Source organism: Wyeomyia smithii, chromosome 3 (genome assembly GCF_029784165.1).
Source record: "Wyeomyia smithii strain HCP4-BCI-WySm-NY-G18 chromosome 3, ASM2978416v1, whole genome shotgun sequence".
Classification (NCBI taxonomy): domain Eukaryota; kingdom Metazoa; phylum Arthropoda; class Insecta; order Diptera; family Culicidae; genus Wyeomyia; species Wyeomyia smithii.
This window is the reverse complement of record NC_073696.1, coordinates 201,815,942-201,836,538: the sequence shown is the minus strand read 5'-3', so window position 1 is coordinate 201,836,538 and position 20,597 is coordinate 201,815,942. Positions and strand designations below refer to the sequence as shown.

Here is a 20,597-nt window from a genome sequence, read left to right as displayed (position 1 = left end):
CCGGCTGGCGCAGCCTGCCAGTGATCCTTTTGATGGAAGGACTAATTGTGAACACTTTTACATAGTGTTTGATTATACGCGCAGCAAAGGAGGTGGGGTTTTTTTCTCGTTTTTGAAAATTTTCAGAAATTTCAATGACAGCAGAGAGAACGAACGTCCAATGTAAATCATATTGATTGTTTTTTTCCTCTTTAATTTTTTTTTCAGATTTTTACATCGAAAGCGGATCTCCAATTACACACGCAAATTCACATGCGCGAAGCAAAACCCTATAAATGTTCTCAATGCAATAAGGCATTCGCCAATTCGAGCTATCTGTCGCAGCATACCCGGATACATCTGGGCATCAAGCCGTACCGGTGTGAAATTTGTCAGCGAAAATTCACCCAGCTATCGCACCTACAGCAGCACATCCGAACACACACCGGGGACAAACCTTATAAATGCCGACATCCTGGCTGTTTGAAGGCATTTTCCCAGCTGTCCAATCTGCAATCACACTCCCGCTGCCACCAAACGGACAAACCGTTCAAGTGTAACTCGTGCTACAAATGTTTCTCCGATGAACCGTCTCTCCTGGAGCACATCCCGAAGCACAAAGAATCGAAGCATTTGAAGACTCACATTTGTCAGTATTGCGGCAAGTCGTACACCCAGGAGACGTACCTCTCTAAGCATATGCAGAAGCATGCAGAACGAACCGACAAACGGCCTCCCATCGGAACACGCAGCAGTAGTAGTACATTGAACCATAACACCACTACCACCGTACCACCGGTCATGACGGGTGGTGAGAACCCCTACTGGCCCAAGGTAAGTCCAGATTCGGCGGCCACCTTAACGGACGTCATGCAGCAGCAGCAACAGCAACAACAACAACAACAGCAACAGCAAACACCCCAGCAACCCCAGCAGCAACCACAGCAACAACCGCAGAGTCACCATGATTTCAACCTGAACCAGCAAAACAATGCCAACAATCAAACTCCTAATGGGCACAACCCAGGCGGCGATCTGCACCACCATCGCGAGGAAAACGTGGAAGACCTAGTTGTCGGTGGTCGACAGAATCCATCCAGCATGAACGGAAACCTTTCGCTCCCACCGTCTTCGACGCCGATGTCCACCGGCAGCTACGACACCGGTAGCATAGCGAAAGCCACTTCGAACTCCGCATTTACACCGATCAACGCAATGCCACCGCACGGTCTAAACAGCCTGCAGCATCACCACCAGCTAGCACAACGACCCTATCTGTACGATGCGATCAGCTTCCAGAACCAGAAATCGATCAACCAAAGTCCGTCGAACACGTTCCCCAATCAGCTGATTTCGTTGCACCAGATCCGAAACTACGCCCACCAGCCGGCCGGTGGCTTGATGGCGGGTGAGCACCTGCTGGGGGTAACCGTTGGAGCTGGCGGAAAGGACAAGGGTTAAACGGGGGCACGCCGGCTGCTTTCGGGTAGAGTTGCATTTGACGCTAGGCGTCCGGTCGGTTTTTATGAGACAGCGTGAAATGTGAAAGGTTTTGAATAGTACGTGTGGAAACATGAGCAATTTTGGTGCAATAAGTTGATACAATATTTTATATTGTTGTATTTATTGCGATGTTTGAATTTTGAGCTCACCTAGAATGCATCATTCTATACTTGATTGATGAGCAAAATTAATCATTATAAATATTTGAATATTGCTACCTAGATTTCGTATGACTAATTGAAACATGCCATACGTAGATTGTTTTTCTTTTCTGTGGTTATACCACTTTTCAAAGTTGGTTTAATTACATAGAAATACTAAAGACCGCCACAGAAAGTGATAACGCAGTTTGAAAATAATGCATGTTGAATTTCTTTTTTTTTTTCAAAATAGTGACTTTAAACACTGTTGCTGATGAACAAATTGAATGGTTTGTGACCAGCTTTTAAATATCTGCTGGTTCTTTTGTCCACTGTATTTTTATTATTCCGATATATTAACTAGGTACACAAAATTACGAAGATATAACTTTATTTATAGATAAACATTTCAAAAGGTCCTATCTGCTTTCATCGTTTTTCCAGGGCGTCTTTTCATTTTGGTAATGGTTCAGCTTTAGTAACTCTCCCAAGCGTGGTTTTTTGTTCAAAGGCTAGATTGATCCCTCCACTATCAACTTGTTCAAATAACCTGTCATAAAAGCTGTTTAATAAGTTGTGGTGGTTGAACAAAAGCGATCGATAAAAAAATCGATCAAAGCAGATTTTTCTAGATCGTCAGTAATCGCTACAACGCTTATTGCTTTTTGGTTTTATGCTGGCATTCTACTTGAGAGTGTTTTCTGGTCGCTGCTACTGCTTATAAATATTACGTGCCAATTTTCTTTTGACATTGAATTTCAAGTTCTTTCACTTTCATATCGCAAAAAGAAAACGATCGATATAAGCGGATATGAACTTTGGGATCGCTTTCTCTAAAAATATTTGGGCAAAAGAAATGAAAAAGTATAATAGTTAAATAACCAATAGATATCGATAAAAATAACAATGATTAATTTTGCATGCAAAATACCATAAAATGTCACTCTGAATAGAAACATTTTATGAAAAGGCTGTATTTGTACCCGTGTCATCATTTCCAGGCATCATTTTCCAGCTTCTACATGTTACCTTCCGTACGAAACTACCAATATTTGAGCGTTTCGGACATCAGTCCTCATATTCAACACGCCAAAATTATTTTATTAATATTAACATTGGGGAGTATTTAAACATTTTCGTCAGCTTTTTACGGTTTCTCAAAAACCGGAAGATGCCACCTTGAATATTAAAATATAAAACATCCATTTCTAGTTGGTATCGGTGCTACAGGTATTGGGGAATGTTTGAAATTTTTTGAATTTACACAAATTATCAGAAACCGGCAGTCGCGAATTGGAATTCAAAATTAAGTTAGACATAAATTGATTTTTCACGTCATGTCAGCTTCGCAAATATCAATATTGAGGACATTTTTTTTAATACTTAATGTGTAAACCTTTTGATAATTTTGTGAAGAACTTTGATAATCTTCGCACGATAAGCAAAGATAATAACTACCCAACAAACAATTTTGTTGATTTACAGCTTATTACAGCTTATTGCTACTAGGCGGATTTTACAAAATTGTTTGTTGGGTAGGGACAGTTGGAAATCGCAATTTCGTGGAAGCCGCAAAATTTACGAAAATCTGCGAATTACAGCGAATTTGATAAAAAACAGCAACATTCTATACGAATCATGAAATATTTAAATTTGAAACCCGCGAAATTCATGAAAACTTAAGACAAGACGCGACAACTGGCTTCTTATTTTTCAGTTTGTAACTGCCGCCATCCCTGGAATTTTTTTTTGCAACGTTACAGAACGTTATTGCCAGTTTAATTGTGTTTAACAACTTTTGCAAATAAAAGAAAAAACAACGGAATTCAACCGAAGATTAATAATGATATGCCAAAATTACGGAAAAAACTTCACCGACTGCACGAAACCAAACGTTTAGACTAAGTCTTGAATACTTTTGCATATCATTTTTGACAGCTAAATTATGAGTCGCTAGCAACACTGCGTTACAGTGAAAAACTAACCTCGTTGTATTTTCGACGTAACGGTTGCGATGTCAGATTCAGCCAATCAGTAGCTCGGTCGGAATTGGTTTCATATAACGGTCACCAATTGTCACTTCCTGTCCTAGATGAAAACCAGCAACCTGTATAACATAGTTCCACCAATTCAATCGGTCTATGGCAGCCTACCTCCAATTCCGCGGGCACCTAGTGTCCTGCAGATCGTGCTCCGTCTGGTTCACCACACTCGCTCTTTCGTCTTCTTGTTCCTACCAGATTTAAAGCGAGCACCAATTTTGCAGGGTAGCTATCCCGCATTCTACCTACATGCCCTGCTCAACGTATCCTTCCAGCTTTAGCCACTTTCTGAATACTGGGTTCACCAAAGAAGCGCACACGCTCGTGGTTCATCCAAAGCCTCCAGACTCCTTTCTCCTGCACACCGCCAAAGATGGTTCTTAGCATCCGACGTTCAAAAACTCCGAGCGTTCGCAGGTTCTCCACTAGCCTTGTCCACGTCTCATGCCCGTAGAGAACGACTGGTCTTATTAGCGTTTTGTACAAAATACCCTTGGCGTGGAGACTTATGTTTTGCGTCCGTGATTTTTTATGGAGTCCATGTTTTATTTAGAACTTGGCCGCATACAATTTTGATTTCTCTATGAGGAAAAACGTACAAAATTGGTAAAAATATGTTTTTGCAGGGTTTTATTAAACTTCAAGGAAAAAATAGAAGAAAAACCATTACTATCTTCTAAAGATACTTCTCCTAGTAAACTTCTCCATTCATGGTCCATTGCTCAAGTGATGAAAACTTTTGTCTTCTTTCCACAGCTACAGATGGCTTGCCAAATCATCAACTTGCGGACGAATTTATCCGCGAAAACAAATTTGAACCTACCTGGAGCATTCCCCTTACGGTTAGTAAGGTAAAATTTCCGACCCGGGATTTATTTAAAGTCCATTTTGACGTATGTTTCATCGCCCATCTAAATACAGCCGTTGTACTATGTCAGTACTTGCTCGTATAGCTTTCTTGCTCGGGTTTTGGCAACCAGACCCTTACTAACACGCAGAGAATCCATCCACAGGATACCTATAACTCGGTGACGGAATCGTGAAAGGAATCGCAAACACGATCCGGAGGATTCCCACTCACGATTCTTATTTCAAGAATCCTAGAGCCATATACAGGGCATTCCTGAGGATTCTTTTTCAGGAATCCTTTTCAAGGACGCTCAGGAATCCAATGTGAGGAATCCTAGAGAATCTATGCGAACCATATGTGTTCGTCCGGGGATTCTGTTTCAGCGTCCTGTTGGGTTGTTTGCTGGTATAATACGACCGTAATCCTTCACGCACACAGTTTCGACGAACTGTACTATGTGCTGCATTGAACCTTTTCGCCAAATCACGGAGAAGATTCCGGACTGCCCTGATGACTTTCGCTCGTAGTTTCCGGTCTAATGTTCCTTTTCTACGTTTGGTTCGTTTAGCGCGATCCACCGTCAAAGCGTTCCGGTAACGTTTGAGCACGGTGTTCACAATCGATTTCGGTAGTTAGAGAACCTTGGCGATCATTCCTCCAGACCATGTTGGATTTTCAACGTAGGTGTGCACAATTTTTTCCAGACTATCTTGGATAACTTTTCAACGCGTGTACCAATCCTGATGAAATATTCACTTCTAAGTAAACAAGCCTTCCAGATCAAAACGCCGTCATTAGTTTCTTGATACGATAACTTGAGGCGCTGCAGTAAATAAAAGGAAACGGTTAGACACTGAATGGAACAAACCTTAGTAGGCACGATTTCCTCCGATAATACGCCTCTCAATCTCCCGGCTGGTAACGATATTCTCAGTTACCAGAGAGACCTCGAACTCATCCCCGTCGATTGCTACCGTATTGCCTACTAGTTTCCTGTCGTGCTCGGACCCGCCTACAAGCATATACTCTGTTTGAGACGTGTTAATTTTTAATCTGATCCTATCTGCTCTACGTTTTTGTCGGATCTACTAATCTGCCACCGCCTCAAATTTGCCGTCAATATCCACGCAAAGATTGAAAATCGTGCCCCGCAAGTTAAACCCCGCCCGTCTCATAACACCCTCCAGCGCCACATTAAACATTAGGAAGAAAACCCCTGCGAGACTCGAAGAAGTCCGACGCTCCACCCGAAATCCCCCACAACACTTTACATTTTTCATCGTAGCATTAATCAGTCTTGTCAGCTTCCCCGGAAAGCCGTTTCCGTTAAAGATTTTCCATAGCTCTTGTCGGTTTATTGTGTCGTATGCGGCTTTCAAATCGACCATAATATGGTGTGTGCACTTTGAACTCGCGGCACTTTTGGGGGTTCTGCCACAGTGTAAAGATTTGGTGGTAACTTCCTACAAATCTTCGGGCCAATGGTGACAGGCGTTGGAAGATGACCTGAGAACACATTGTAGGCGGTATGCAGGACTGTGATCACTCGATAGTTCTCGCAGTTTAAGTTGTCGCCCTTCTTGTAGATGGGTTTTCACTCTTTCTTTTCACTCCTCCGGTAGCTGTTACGTCTTCCAGATCACGACGATCAGTCGATACAATGAACTGGGCAATTTTTCGGGACCCGTCTTCGTCGTTCGTTGCACCGACCACGTCTTCTCCACTCCTTGTGGTCTCCTGCACGCCATTCAGGTGTTCATCGTAGTGCTGCTTGCACCTTTCGATCATCTCACGATCATCCATCAAAATGCCTCCATCCTTATCTCTACACATTACAGCTCGTGGGACAAAGTTTTTGGTAGAATTTTAGTGTTTCGTGTGTGCGGTGCTACTGCTCGAATTCTTCGCATTCCTTCTCTTCCTGGCGGCGCTTTTTCCTTGGAAGAGTTGGACTTACTGACTCTGTTTCAGTCTATATCGCTCCACATTAGGCTCAACCTCTTCTGGCAGCGCAGCTTCGAGCAATGACGCGTACTGCGCTACGACGTCGTGTTGCTTCAGTCGCCCGAGATTATACCGTGGCGAGCGACGGTACCGTATGTTATTTACAACGGATCGTTTTTGACGTATCTTATCCATCACTAGGTAGTGGTCCGAATCGATGTTTATGCCTCGATGTGCTCTGACGTCGATAATGTCCGAGAAGTACCGACCATCTATTAAAACGTGGTCGATTTGTGTGTTTGCTCTATTTGGTGATCTCCAATCTATGGTGGAGGCTCTACTAAAAGAAGATGCTAAGTATGGCCATGTTCTTGAAGGTGGTAAAGTCCATGAGTCTGAGGCCATTCTCTTTCCCCAGTTTATGTGCACTGAAACGTCCAATCACCGGTCTATACTCTTCCTCCTTGCCAACCTAACCGTTGTAGTCCTCGATCATGATCTTGACATGTTTCATCATCGCCTTCGCTTCCCAGTATACCTCCTGCAGCGCTACGATGTTGAACTTGCGGGTCTTCAATTCTTAGGAAAGCACGGAGGTACTTCCTAAGAAGTTGAGAGATTGGCAGTTCCATGTTTCAAATACCCAATCGTTAGTCCGTTTTCGTTGCCTAGGTCCTGACCGATTATTCCGCTTTTTATTGGTGTTGCCATGCAAGACCAGCGACCAACCCCACTATGTCGCAGGAGGACCATCGCAGTGCAGTTGAAGTCGATAAATAGGTGGTGCGCGGAGGTTCTATATTCATGGCATTTCTGGAGTATCTGGCGTATGGTAAAGATTTGGTCCGTCGTAGACCGTCCTTCCACGGAGCCAGCCTGCTAAATTCCCACAAATCTGTTGGATAGCGGTGAGAGTCGGCGAAAAATGATTTGAGAAATTATTTTATAGACGGCATTCAGGACGGTGATCGTACGATAATTCCAACAGGCCAATTCGTCGCCTTTCTTATATAAAAGGGCAGATAACCTCATCCTTCCACTCCTCCGGTAGCTGTTCTATATCCCAATCTTGCAATCAGCCGGTGCAAACAGGATGCCAGCTTTTCCGGGCCCATCTTTATAAGCTACGCACCGAGGCAATCCTTCCTAGCCAATTTATTGTTTTTCAGCTGCTTCATGGAATCCTCAACTTCGCCTATCGTTGGGGGTGGAACAACTTCTACGTTTGTCGTACCGACCGGATCGCTTTCTCCGTCGCCATAGTCCTCTGCCTGGGCGTCATTCAGGTGTTCATCGAAGTGTGGCCTCCACCTTTCAGACACCACACGATCGTCCGTCAGAACACTATTATTTTTATACCGGAACATTTCGGCTCGTTTGACGAAGCCTCTGCGGGATGCATTGAGTTTCTGGTAGAACTTTCACTGTTTCTTCCGAAAGATTTAGGTTCGCTGCTTATTTTTCTGCCGGTGACTTGCTACATTCTCACGAGTGGCACTGCGCATCTCATCGTCATCCCTTCTACATCATCCCTCTTACATTCGTCGACGAACCACTCGTTTCGTTGGGTTCGTCCCACATTCACATGTTGATGGCTGTTTTGATGGTTTTCCAAGTTGGAACTTCCAACAGTCCTCGAGAGGAGCTTCCTCCAGCTGGTCCTCTTCCGGCAGTGCAGCTTCGGGCGAATGCACGTAGTTTACAACGACGTTAGGCGGCTTCAGTCACGCGAGATGGCGGGCATCGTACCGAATGTTGTTATCAACGGAGAGTTTTGGGCGCATCTTAACCATCACCAGGTAGTGGTCCGTGTTGACGTTAGCACTCCTATAGGATGTGACGTCGATGATGTCTAAGAATTGCCGACAATCAATTAGATCATGGTCTGTGGATCTGTGTTTCTGCTTCATTTGATGACCTCCAGGTGTACTTGTGTAGGGGGTTGTACTGGAAGCTGGTACTACGCACGCCCATGTTCTTTGAGGCGAGAAAGTCGATAAGTCTTTAGCCCATTCCATTGGTCAGCTGGTGCGCGCTGAGCCTTCCTTTGTATTCCTCCTCCTCAAATCATTTTTTTGATTTTAATTTCTAGCGAGAATGAAAATCAGTGACCGATGTCATTTTAATATATAAGATGGCGACGTCCAGTTCTTGGAAAGCTAAAAAATTCAAATAGCGGTATTTTCATAAGCAGAGAGACTGGAGAATGTTTTCTTAGACCCCCCGTATCGGGAGTATGGAGGAAGCAGCCCCCTTAACGGTGTGGATATGGGAGCCTTCAAGCACACTCTGAAAAAAAATGCATGTAAAATTTACGTGGAAAAGTGGCTGATTCTCATCCATTTTCTTTTCTCATAACTTTTGCCGATTTCTCGAAAGCCGACCATGTGTCAGTGTGTTAGTGTCAACTTCAGTGGCAATAATCTACGTGTTGGTCAGGTAAATGTAACCTGATTTTCACGTACCTTTTTACGTGATTTTAAGGTGAAATCATAACGCTTGAACTTTACATGATTTTCATGTACTTTTTACGAATATTTCGGTGGAATCTACGTGAAGCAAATAAAATACACAGCGTATATTAGAAGTGTAATTTTCAAATTTTCAACAAATAGTCACCGCCTCTTTCCATTTGAAAAATGTAAAATTTGCTAAAGTGGACGTTTGTAAACACTTTCTCCACTTTTTTGTGAACACTTCCTCCTTCGTAACTAGCAATGAAAAAATGCCGATTCCTCGTTCTACAAACGAAACACAAATGAAACATTTAGTATAATGCGATTAGTTATTGAAATACAAAATTGCCGTCTAACATTTTCAGCGAGGCATTCGATAGTTCCTCCGGTAAAAACAAAGTGTGGAGGAGTAGTGTGTCCCGAGGGCTGTTGTGGCTCAAGTTGTGGCTGTCAAACTCTATACATTTTTCATCTACCACTCATTGATTCTGGTACCAGCGATTCTGGTTCCCACTTTTCGGTTGGTTGACCCCAAAACAGTTGAAATAGAGTTAACGTCCAATGATTGTTCATTGACTTATTGTCGGAAAAATACGTTTATAGATGTGAAAAATCAAGACTCAACGCTTGTTTTCAATACAAGGTGCACTTTCAATGAATAAGATATTTTGTGTAAGCATTTTAATGAAATTTCGACACCATGATGAATCCATAATTGGTAGGCAAAATTTTGACGGTGTGTCCTTAATATTTTCTTCGTACGCCATATTGATTTTCTTTGCATACTAAAAATTCACGTAAATACTGTTGTCGGACACGTCACATCACAGCCGCACTAACACGAACACATTCAAAATACACAAATATCAACACGCTGTAACTGTCCATATTATAATTTGACTGGTTTTTCGTGAATTGACGTTGAACCGTACGTGAAATTTAGGTGAAAGTTACTAATGCTTAGTAAAGCGGCAAATTTTCTTAAAATCACGTAGATTTTGCGTGCCAATTTTTTCGAGTGCAGGTGATAAATAGTTATGTTTGATGAAATTATTTTTTCACATTCGGTGTAAAATTATGGATTTTTGAACGACATAGGGCATCAATTTTCGAGTTCGTCCAATGAAATAATGATGAGCAAGATTTGGAACAAAAAATCATGTTTTTTTAGATTACTTAAATCTGAAAAACTATGATTATCTTATTGCAATGAGAATGTTCTCCTGTTCCAATCAACATGGAATCAAATGATATTATCATCTATATTAATTGATCCCAACAATACTATAAATAACACTACAATACTATAAAAATAATATTTTCACAATCAACAGTATTGTGTGTCAAAACACGAGTTTCATGTTGTCTTTATTGTCACTAACTAGGAAGGTTGTAAAAATAAAATTAAAAAAGTATTTTAAGTTCCACAGCACCTAGATTTTGCTTCTTTTTAATAACACACTTATTTTGTCTAACTTTCTAATATGATGAAATTAGTCGACAATGTCAAAATAATATAATCTTTCGACCTTAAACCGGTTGCCTAAAACTGAAGTTCTCGAAAATCAAATTAACGCGTAGTCTTAAGCATAAGGGAGCTCCGTTGCCGCAAGGCTACAGAGTTCGCTTGGACAAGCGGGTGGTCGTGAGCTCGAATTTTAGTAGAATCAGTCCGTTTGGTTGTCAAAGGACTCTAACACATACCCTTCCTACAAGCTGAATTCTACAGTAACCTTGCTGACTTTCCACCTAACAAAAAAAAGTCCCTGTTATAATAAAACTCACCTGAGTGAAGTATGAAAGTGTTTTACAGGGAATTGAAACTAGGCGATTTTGTTACAGTCGAATCCCTCTATTACGACAATTTATTTAGCGACAAATCTCTCTATAGCGACTTTCTCAATGATACCTTCTACTCTATATTCATAAAAGTTATTCGCTTTATTGTGACATTTCTCTATAACGACGGTCCCTTGCGATGTCGCTATAAAGCGATTCAACTGTATGATAAAAAGAGGCTCGGTACAGTAGAGCAGTAAGCTTGAATCGGAAATTTAAAACTCACACACAAGCACGAATATAAATAATAAGCGTATCACTTACTTCAATAGCGAGACTGCCCATGATATGAAATTCGGTGTACAGAACACACGAGTTTTGGGAATAACGACAGGGAAACCAAACCCAAAAAACTGAGAAAAACTTGTAAAATTTCTTTTTTTTTAATGAACCTGATCACGTTTCACGCGAATCTCTACAAAAACCGACAGGTCGTCAAATAAAATAACTAACATTGCTGTAAATTTGTTATACGATTATCGTGACGAAACCCTACGAGGTGTAAATGTTCCTTAGATTTTTTAAGCAAACATTACCGATTTCCCTTCTGATAGCGAGAGATGGCATCGCTGCTGTAGATATTCATTGAGAGAGAGAAAAAAAAAAGAAAAAACAAACAAACACTTTACATCCAAAATCGGAGGCCATTTTCTCATATGTTCAATTGTAATAAGCCAACCGCTAGTAAACGAACAAACTCAGACCCACTAAAAAAAGGCTACTTGAGTCAGTTTTAGATTCCTGTGCTAAGCATTTATCCCGCAACTGATTCCATTTGTTTTAAGGTTTCTGTAAGATATGTGAATAAAAAGCGTCGTTTAGTTGCAATTTCTGCTCAATAGTTAATGTTCAACTTTGCAAATGTATGCAAAAGATAAGCGCAAGCGTTGTATTCCAACCGTCCAACTGCTGGAACAGAAGCACTTCTTTTCCGAGTACATTAAGTTACTGAATATGATTCCTAACTTTTATACTGGGTAGGGGGAAACAGATTTATTACTGTGAAACTAAATTACAAACGAATGTCCATGGAGAATAAACTAAAGCTAATTCATCTTGAATATCCGAATAACTAGTACCAGTAACGTGAAATGCATTCAAATTAAATCAATCATTCTACACTAAAGTAAATATCTGTGTAATAAAAAGACACGTGTATTTTTCCGAAAACTGTGATAAATTAAAGAAAATATTTCATAAATTGATGAACGTAAACCTTGTCCATACGGAATACGATTAGTTTTTAGGCTCAATTAAGTATCAGTACCACGTACGCATTGTTTTAGTTCAAGTTTAACACGTTTAAATTTTTAGTTGAATAGCATTTTCTAAACTTAATAAAAACGAATGAGCTTTTTGTTTTTGTTGACATAGCAACGAATCCCTTTACGTTGACTTTTCCTGCTGGTTCGGTTCGTTAGGAAACAACCAGTGAAAAGAAACTATCTTCTGTTCAGCATTCGAAATACATAATTCACCAAAACAGAAAAAAAAAAACGGATGAAATCTCGTAACACTTTAGAACGAATTAACTTTTTGTCGTAAAACTAGATGTAACCAACAGCATCAGAGAGCGGAAACAACTATTGACATCCAAATGAAGATGGTAAACCCTTACGAAATATACAGATAATTTTAAACTCCAAAATAGTAGCAAACAAATGGACAGATTAAAAGACACTATATAAGCTAAGAAACTAAGCTGCAATTATATTTATAAACGATAGGAGATAATGCTGAACTAGACGAGGGGACGCGTCTTGTCTCACCACAGGCTGGACAGGACCGAATGTGGTCAAAAGGCAGCAAATTTAAACATTGAAAATAGCAAATGCTAAACAATTCTCAAACACACACACACACACACACACACACACACACACACAAAATCATACACTATCGAAAGTAAAATCACTATTTCTGTCTGGAAAAAGTATAAACTAATAGAAAGAAGAAAAAACGAAAAGATTTAAGTATAACATTAAAAAAAACCCTAACGCAATCATTCCACCGCTGGATGGTTGAGAGAGGAAGTATCTGCATATTTTGTAATTTACACTATTTGCAACTGTACATCTTGACCTAATGTAAACAATTTCGAGAATCAAACGATTGAAATAAAATCCATTAAATGTATGTAACTTTGAGGCGTTTTATTGGTGTGGTGAGATATTTGACATGGCTGAAACATTGACGAATGAAAATCCGAGTTCTGCTCTGCAAAAAGAGTAGGCTGTATGACTTTATATTCGTATCGAAGTGAGTTTTTAAAATTAAACCTCTTTCTTGGACCCAGAGGAGCCCTACAAGCAGTGGAGTACAAGCGATTTGGATTTGAGCTTGAACTTTCCAACAAACAATTTGGTTGATTTATACCCAATCAAACGATTATAACAAACGGGTAATACAAATATTTCTGAACTTGATAGAAATACCAAAGCCTGTAATATTGTTGGTATGCCAGAATGATAAAAATTACAGAATTATATGAAACTTTGTTATCATACACTTGAATGTTTAAAAGTTTGTTTTTTAAGGCATATTTAAAACAAAAATTGTTATTCAATCAAAAAAAAATATTCTACATTCTAACTAATTCTGATCTTTTTCTGCCAAAAACCTTACAAAACTTGCTATAATTTGTTAAAATCAGCAAGCAGTTTTGATAGGAATTTTGATATTTTAACTATTAACTAGACCAAGCTTAGCACACAAGTCGATACAAAAAGTTCGTAAAAAAATATCTAGATTTGTTATAATCCTGATATTTTCGACTGATCGGGTAGTTAAGCTGCTGTTACGCAGATTTCGGCTGAACCAAAGTTTAACAAGCTGTTTTACAGCAAAATCGTTTGTTAGGGTTTATCTTAACCTTAAATTGCAAATTGATGCAACATCTTGACGTATTATCCAAAATTTCCAGATCGGTCGGTGAAACCCTATTTTTGCGTCAGCAGTTTTAAATTTCCATAGGATTTTATGAAAGTTTCCATAGGCATTTATGAAAAAAGCACACCACTCCGGAGGGAATATTCCACATAACTGTAACTCATTTGATTAAACCGTTATTTCGATCCGCGAAAATAATTTTCGTGGTACGTCTGTTTCTCTGTATCTTTTGCACTTTTATGAATGATTGAAATGAAAATGAAAACCATGATTCATTGTATCACTGTGGAGTCTGTTACAGAGTGTTATCTAATTTTTCTAACAATTTTAAAAATCTGTACTTACCTGTACTTTTTTACAAAAATTTTTAATCTGAACGGTACAGAATCTTCCGAAAAAAGCCAAGAAAATCTGTACGTTGCCAGATGAATCTGTACAGTTGGCAACAGGGCGTGAGGTTGAAATCATTCTCCGTACCTATATATTTATATATTCCGGTGTATCATTACTGCTTTACTGCTGTCTTTTATAGCACTACAGTGGAAGTTATCTCGGACACAAACCACAGTAGCGCTGCGTGCTGTAACTGTTCTACACATTCGACAAACTATCTAATGAAAATATGAGAGAAACCTCAATAATGGACACCGCCGCTCATTTTTGCTAACAAATCACACCAATGAGCGCAACTGTTGGTGTATTGCCAGAGTATTGAAGCGGTTCATCATCAGATCTAAGGGGCGACATCTGGCTTCTTACTCTTCTTCCTCATCCACCTCGATGATCCCTGCAGGGTTGCCACATTTATATCTGTATTTTTCTTTGAAAATCTGTATATCTGTATATCGGGCCAAAAATCTGTATTAAAAATCTGTATCGAGCAAACTCAGAATGTTGGATGGAAAAAATTTATTTGCAGAACATATTTGAACAAATTCATTCTTCTCTACATGATGTCCATACAGGTTTTTGTTAAATTTATTTCTTGAAGGTTTCGTTAATTTAATATTAGAATCTCCTTCTTGTTCTGCAACGTAGCTTTCAGCTCTTAAAATTGAGATCATTAGCTTAGGGGCCATGCAATTTCTGGTTTCAATTGTATATTGAAAGTATGCGTTCTAAACAAACCGAAGAGTGTAGATTTATATAAAAAATTCTCACAAATGATCTGTAATAGAAACTTGAAATTACCATCCCGCCTAATGGTGTTCAACAGCTCAGACCAAGTTAAGTCATTTGTTTCAATGAATCTTCCGGCCAAAAAGTTTTTTTTTCAAGCGTGCGAAATTCGTTAGACAGCCCTTGTCAGTCAGTTATTGTTACGAATTTGGGGAATTATCGCATCATTTAAATTTTCCAATTTCACGAACGATTTAAGATTACTTAAAGCTGCCATTTTCATAACAGGATCGGCAGTGGTGGGCACCGCTAACCGAAAATTTAGCGACGCTAATCGCTAAGTCGCTAACCGGAAAATACCAACCAACATTAGCGGAACTTTCGCTAATCGCTAATCGCTAACTTTTTAATATGTAAATAGTCATATCGCTATATTTATTGCTCGTATTTTGTAAGATTTGGACCACCTGATCTGTTTTGGTTAAACAAACGAAAACAATTACTGACAAGAATAACAAAAGTTATTTAGCTTGCATTGAAAATAGATACTCTTAGGAATGTTTTCAAAAAAATTCAATTATTATCTGAATCGAAAAAGTAAAACCAAAGTTGTCATAATTTCAAGCGCATTGCAATTTACCAAAGTTCTTGGTGTAGCGAAAATTCAATCTAGACCTTGTGCTTGTTCTTCAAAATGCTCCTGTGGCTTGTACGATAACTGGAACTTCATTCTAGGGTAAAAAAAACTGACAAAAGTAACTTTCGCAGTAAAGTATGTTCATCTTTCGAAGCAATTTACGTACGCCATCAGCAATTCACAGTTTTTCTAAATATTTCTATTGTCGCTTCTCTACAAAATTTAGCGAATTAGCGATTAGCGTTTCGAAGGCCAAAATTTTAGCGACGCTAACAGTTTCGCTAACCAGCTCAAAAATTAGCGAAATCGCTAAATCGCTAACTGAATTTTAGCGTCGCTAATTAGCGAATTAGCGGAATGGTGCCCACCACTGAGGATCAGTGAAATAGCCCCTCTTTGCAATTTATTTTACGAATTTTGAATAGAAATCCTGACAAATATTTCGAAACGTTCGTTTTCGGGCTTCATTCAAGTCACATTCCATTTCTATCGCGGAATCACGTCTATTCTTCTATCGCGGAATCACGTCACTTTGTGCTTGTTCGAAGGTGTTTGAAATAATCGTCCATGAAGCGTTGTTTGTTTGTAGCTCCCAATACATTTCCGTGGATCAACACGGCTTCTTTCCCAAAAAATCTGTAGCAACGAATTTGACTCAATTTGTCTCTTTTTGCTTGAGCCGTCTGGGTGATAGGGAAGAAGTAGACACTGTTTGCACAGACCTGGAAGCTGCTTTCGATCGAGTCGACCACGGAATTCTACTGAGTAGGATAGAGAAACTTGGGGTTTCTGGTGATCTCGTAAAATGGATGAAATCATACCTTACGGACCGAGATCTCTGCGTGAAAATTGGTTCGGAAGAGTCAGAATATTTCACGAATATCTCCGGCGTCCCACAAGGAAGCAATTTAGGTCCCCTGCTTTTCACTCTTTTCATCAACGAAGTCTTTATTGCCACCTGGGTGTCGCCTATTGTACGCAGATGATGTAAAAATATACGCGGTAATCAAAGCCTTATCCGACTGCCTGGAACTAGAACGTTTGATCAACGAATTTGAGACATGGTGCACGAAAAATCTGTTGACACTAAGTGATCAGAAGCGCAACGTAATAACATTTCATCGCAAGCTGAATCCAGTGTTATTTGATTACACCATACTTAATCATACATTGCAAAGGGTAGCTTACATTTGTGATCTTGGTGTAAAACTTGATTGTGCGCTAACTTTTCGTCCACACTTTGATGAAATAATCTCAAAGGCTAATCGTCAGCTGGGATTTATTTTCAAGATAGCTAATGAGTTTCTGGATCCTTACTGCCTTCGATCGCTCTACTGTGCGCTAGTGCGCTCTATCCTCGAGTCTTGTTCGGTAGTTTGGTGCCATCACAAGGAAACTGGATCGTTAGAATCCAGTCTGTCCATAAAAAATTTCTTCGATATGCACTTCGCATGCTACCCTGGAACAACCCGTTAGACTTACCCTCGTATGAAGCTCGATGTAAGCTACTGGGACTTGAAACGCTCGAGCAGCGACGAGCTACTGCTCAAGCCGTTTTTGTTGCCAAAATCCTTTCCGGACAAATTGACTGCCCTGCAATACTACAACAGATGAACCTTTACGCACCCGAGAGACCACTCCGCACAAGAGACTTCCTGTACCTCGAACCAAGCAGAGTGAACTATGGGCTGTTTAATCCAATTCGATTTATGGCCGCACAATTCAATGCTGTCTACGAACTTTTCGACTTTGGGATTTCGATTGATGCCTTCAAACGACGACTCTCTTGTAGACGACAACTATTTTAAGATGTTGAGTGTAACGCAAAACTACCGCAGCGACATATGTTCAAGACTAGATGAACCACAACCGGTTCAGGTACCAAGAACCGTTTTAGGTACCAAGAACCGTTACAGGTACCAATAAACGTATAAGTAATAAAATAACATCTTTCAAGAAGAGAATGAGTATTTTAACTATATTAAAACATTCCGAAAGTTTCGATAATTGAAAAACCAAGTTATTTGGTGGCTGATGAAAAACATGAATAACACATAAAAGACTTATTTGTTGCTTATAATTAACCGCATCACCTTGTACATTCCCGATCCGGAGTTAGTTGTAATGAAAAGTGAAAAATACCATTGAAAACACTATGCGCAATAGGTTCCATATGTCTTGCCCCATCACCATGTGCAATCTTGAGTTTGGTCTGACCCGAGCTGTTGAACATATCTAACCAGTACACAAACTTGGCAGAGTTACTGGAAGTTACTGGAGTGGAAAATACCGTTGATGGCATTATGTCCAAATTGTTACATATACCCAACCCCATCACCATGTGCAATCTCGTCCTTAACGAGTGGGGACGAGCCGAGTTATGGAACGTTTCATCTACATATATCTTACCGGTACACACACTCGGCAGAGTTATTTAGAAAAAGTTCCGAAATACCCATATTGGATTATATTTGGCCATTCTACATTCGAATATACCTCAGATATAAATAATTTGTTACTAATATTTTTTTTTTATTTTTACTTTCTCATCAGAATGGTTAAACGCAAAACGAATTGTTTATGTGAAACCCAAGTTCACATTTTAACAAATGCTTATTCAAAAATATCGGTAGAAACTGGGTCGAAAAAACTTCTAGAGACGACCCAGAGGTATACCGAATTTTAAGAATGAAACGCAGTGAAGCAAGCCCGAAGGTTTATAATCTTCTGAAAAAAAACTAAAAAAAGATGCTTCACAGATGAATATAAAGATATCAATTATATGACTTCGAAAAACAGTTTCGATTTGTGTAGCTCATCACAAAATGATGAAGTTACAACTCCAGAGCTGAAAGCGAGTGATTTCGATCCTCCTTTCTCTCAGGAGAATGAGCTCAAAAGACTCGAGAATGCGATTCCTGGGCTGAAAGCGAGTGACTTTGACGCTCCTTTCACTCAAGAAATGCCACCTCGAAGTTCCTTAAAGATGAAAAGTAGGAATAATAGAAATTTGCCCTACGTTCTCTCGGAGTTTTACGATTCAGGTGAAAGGCGCATTTTAACGCGGAAAAAGCTCTTTGCGGTTTTGAATACCGATACAAAGAAGTTAATCCGCTATCAAGAAGGATGCCAGGAGCGAAATTTACATAAATCTCTTGAAGAGCGTTTTAAGTATACTACATATCACGATTTGCTGCGTTATCCAAATCGTACGTGAAAAAGTATACATTAAACGAATTCGAGATTACGTTCCTAAGAAAAAGACGAGCATAACTATAAAAATATTTGCTTATCGCATGTTTGAAACATGCAAAAGATTTATTTTTACTGCATCGTTCAATAAGGCGTCCAATGATGACATTGAGTTAATCGTTTTACACTATAAGGATGAAATCGTTCATACGAATAAAATGGCATCGTACATGAGAGGTAAAAAGCGAGTTATCGTTCAAGATAAGTTGCTCAAAACGACACCACGGTTATTTATTCAGGATCAAGTTTGCGATCTTATGAAAAACGCAGACGAGAGTTGATATAAATCTAAGATACCATGTGTCCGACGGTACTGGAAAGCAAATTGTGTCAGAGGCTAGGAATACCCTGCGAGAGGATAAAAAGCTTTCCGTACAACCTAGTACCACAATTTTCAGTTTGCAGTGTAAGCCGTTTAACTTTGTGTTACTGCAAAAAGAGCATTTGCGTCTAATTTTAGATGTAACTGCACGCGAAGGTCCTCTAGATTTTCATTTAGATGCGACCGGTACGCGATGGCTTCCAGTTACTGGAGGTACTATTCTGTTGTACAGTCTGACAACACAGACAACAAAAAACCATTTCCTATGGCATCACAGGATGAGAATAATACTACTGGGAAACTTTCCCCTATAGTTTGCTCTATTACAACTGATCGTTCTCTCGCAGAGATAAACGCAGTTGTTCGATTGTTCAATCGTATGACGATTGTGCAATATCTGCACCAATGTGCAGATTGGTTGAATGATATGCTGCAAAACAAGTCAGCACCATTTGTTGTACTGAAGCTGTGTAGCTCTCATTTAACCAAAATTATCTACAAGAATGTTGATAAAATTATCGGCAAAAATGATGTAGATAATGAGGTATGCAAGATAACCCTTGCATACCTATTCAACGTAAAAAGAGTAGATCGAGTTTTCAGAGTTTTGAGTCTTCTGTTCCATTATTTACTAACAGAGACTCAACCTGAAAAAAGTAACTAGTACACTCTCTTGACAACAGAAATTGAACTAGCTAACGACTCAGTGTTTGAGAAATATGTCAACGCTGAACATGATGAATATGTATTCGATACTGATAAAGATGCACACTTACAGTACGAAAGCATATATGCAGCTAGTCCATTCTACAAGAGAGGCCTTCAAGAATACGACGAAGTGTTGGCCCACACCCAAGTTCACAACGAAAATTTGGATCGGCTCATAAAGCTCATTTTGTAAAAATATATAGCCTATTTACCTATGTGGACACCAATTCTGACCTTCAAATCACTTGATGATTCTAGCAATTTCAAAAAGGAAAATCAAAAACATAATCGCTCCAACAACGGAGTGATTGAAGGATTTCACAAAATTATAAAAAAAAGAAATCCAAATTTGCAAGTTCGTTGATGATGTAGAAAGGATTCGAATTGATGATTTCATCAAACATGTTCATGAGCCATATTTTATAAACATAGTCAATCACTACACCAATCAAATTCCATGCAATCGGAATGCCAAAACGAACCGCTAACGTGTTGGGTTAACCACTCTCATTATCAGACAGTTTTGCGTTCAGCTGTTAGAATGTTATTAAAACTGATGTCTTGAAGGAAAACATGCTGGCACAGGCAACCGAGCAATGTACGAATGAAGCGCTGGTCATTCGTCATCTGTCAGTGCAGAAGAACTCGATGCCAACAGACCACATTGCTGCTGTCGACGCACAGTAAGGCGTGTTGGGTTAACGCGTAGGTGTCGTTTGGCGATCTGGAACACAATCGAGTTGCCGTTTGAATTATCTTCTTCTTCTTGTTTCGTATAGTAGCAAATATCTACTATATAAAAATGAAATTCCGTAACGCTTGATCTTATTGATGTTATTGCCTTAATAAAAAAAATAAGCGGTGACATGTAAGTTTTTTTACATGGAAATGTTTGTTAACATTCAGGAAGGACATTT

At 39.5% G+C, this 20,597-nt stretch overlaps 2 protein-coding genes across 4 annotated transcripts in view; one reads left to right on the top strand and one right to left on the bottom strand.

The window, feature by feature from the left end:
- Positions 1-8,498, top strand: part of LOC129730652 (zinc finger protein rotund-like) — a 264,493-nt gene extending 255,995 nt beyond the window's left edge. For all 3 annotated transcript variants that reach the window (XM_055690162.1, XM_055690161.1, XM_055690160.1), the window contains one exon: positions 208-8,498. In XM_055690162.1, the coding sequence (XP_055546137.1) occupies positions 208-1,440 (1,233 nt within the window). In that variant the 3' untranslated portion in view covers positions 1,441-8,498. The remainder of the gene's footprint in view (positions 1-207) is intronic.
- Positions 1-14,086, bottom strand: part of LOC129730654 (uncharacterized) — a 95,691-nt gene extending 81,605 nt beyond the window's left edge. Inside the window, exon 1 of the transcript XR_008728894.1 lies at positions 13,988-14,086. The gene's annotated coding sequence lies outside the window, so the exon portion shown is untranslated. The remainder of the gene's footprint in view (positions 1-13,987) is intronic.
- Positions 14,087-20,597: the final 6,511 nt, after the last annotated feature.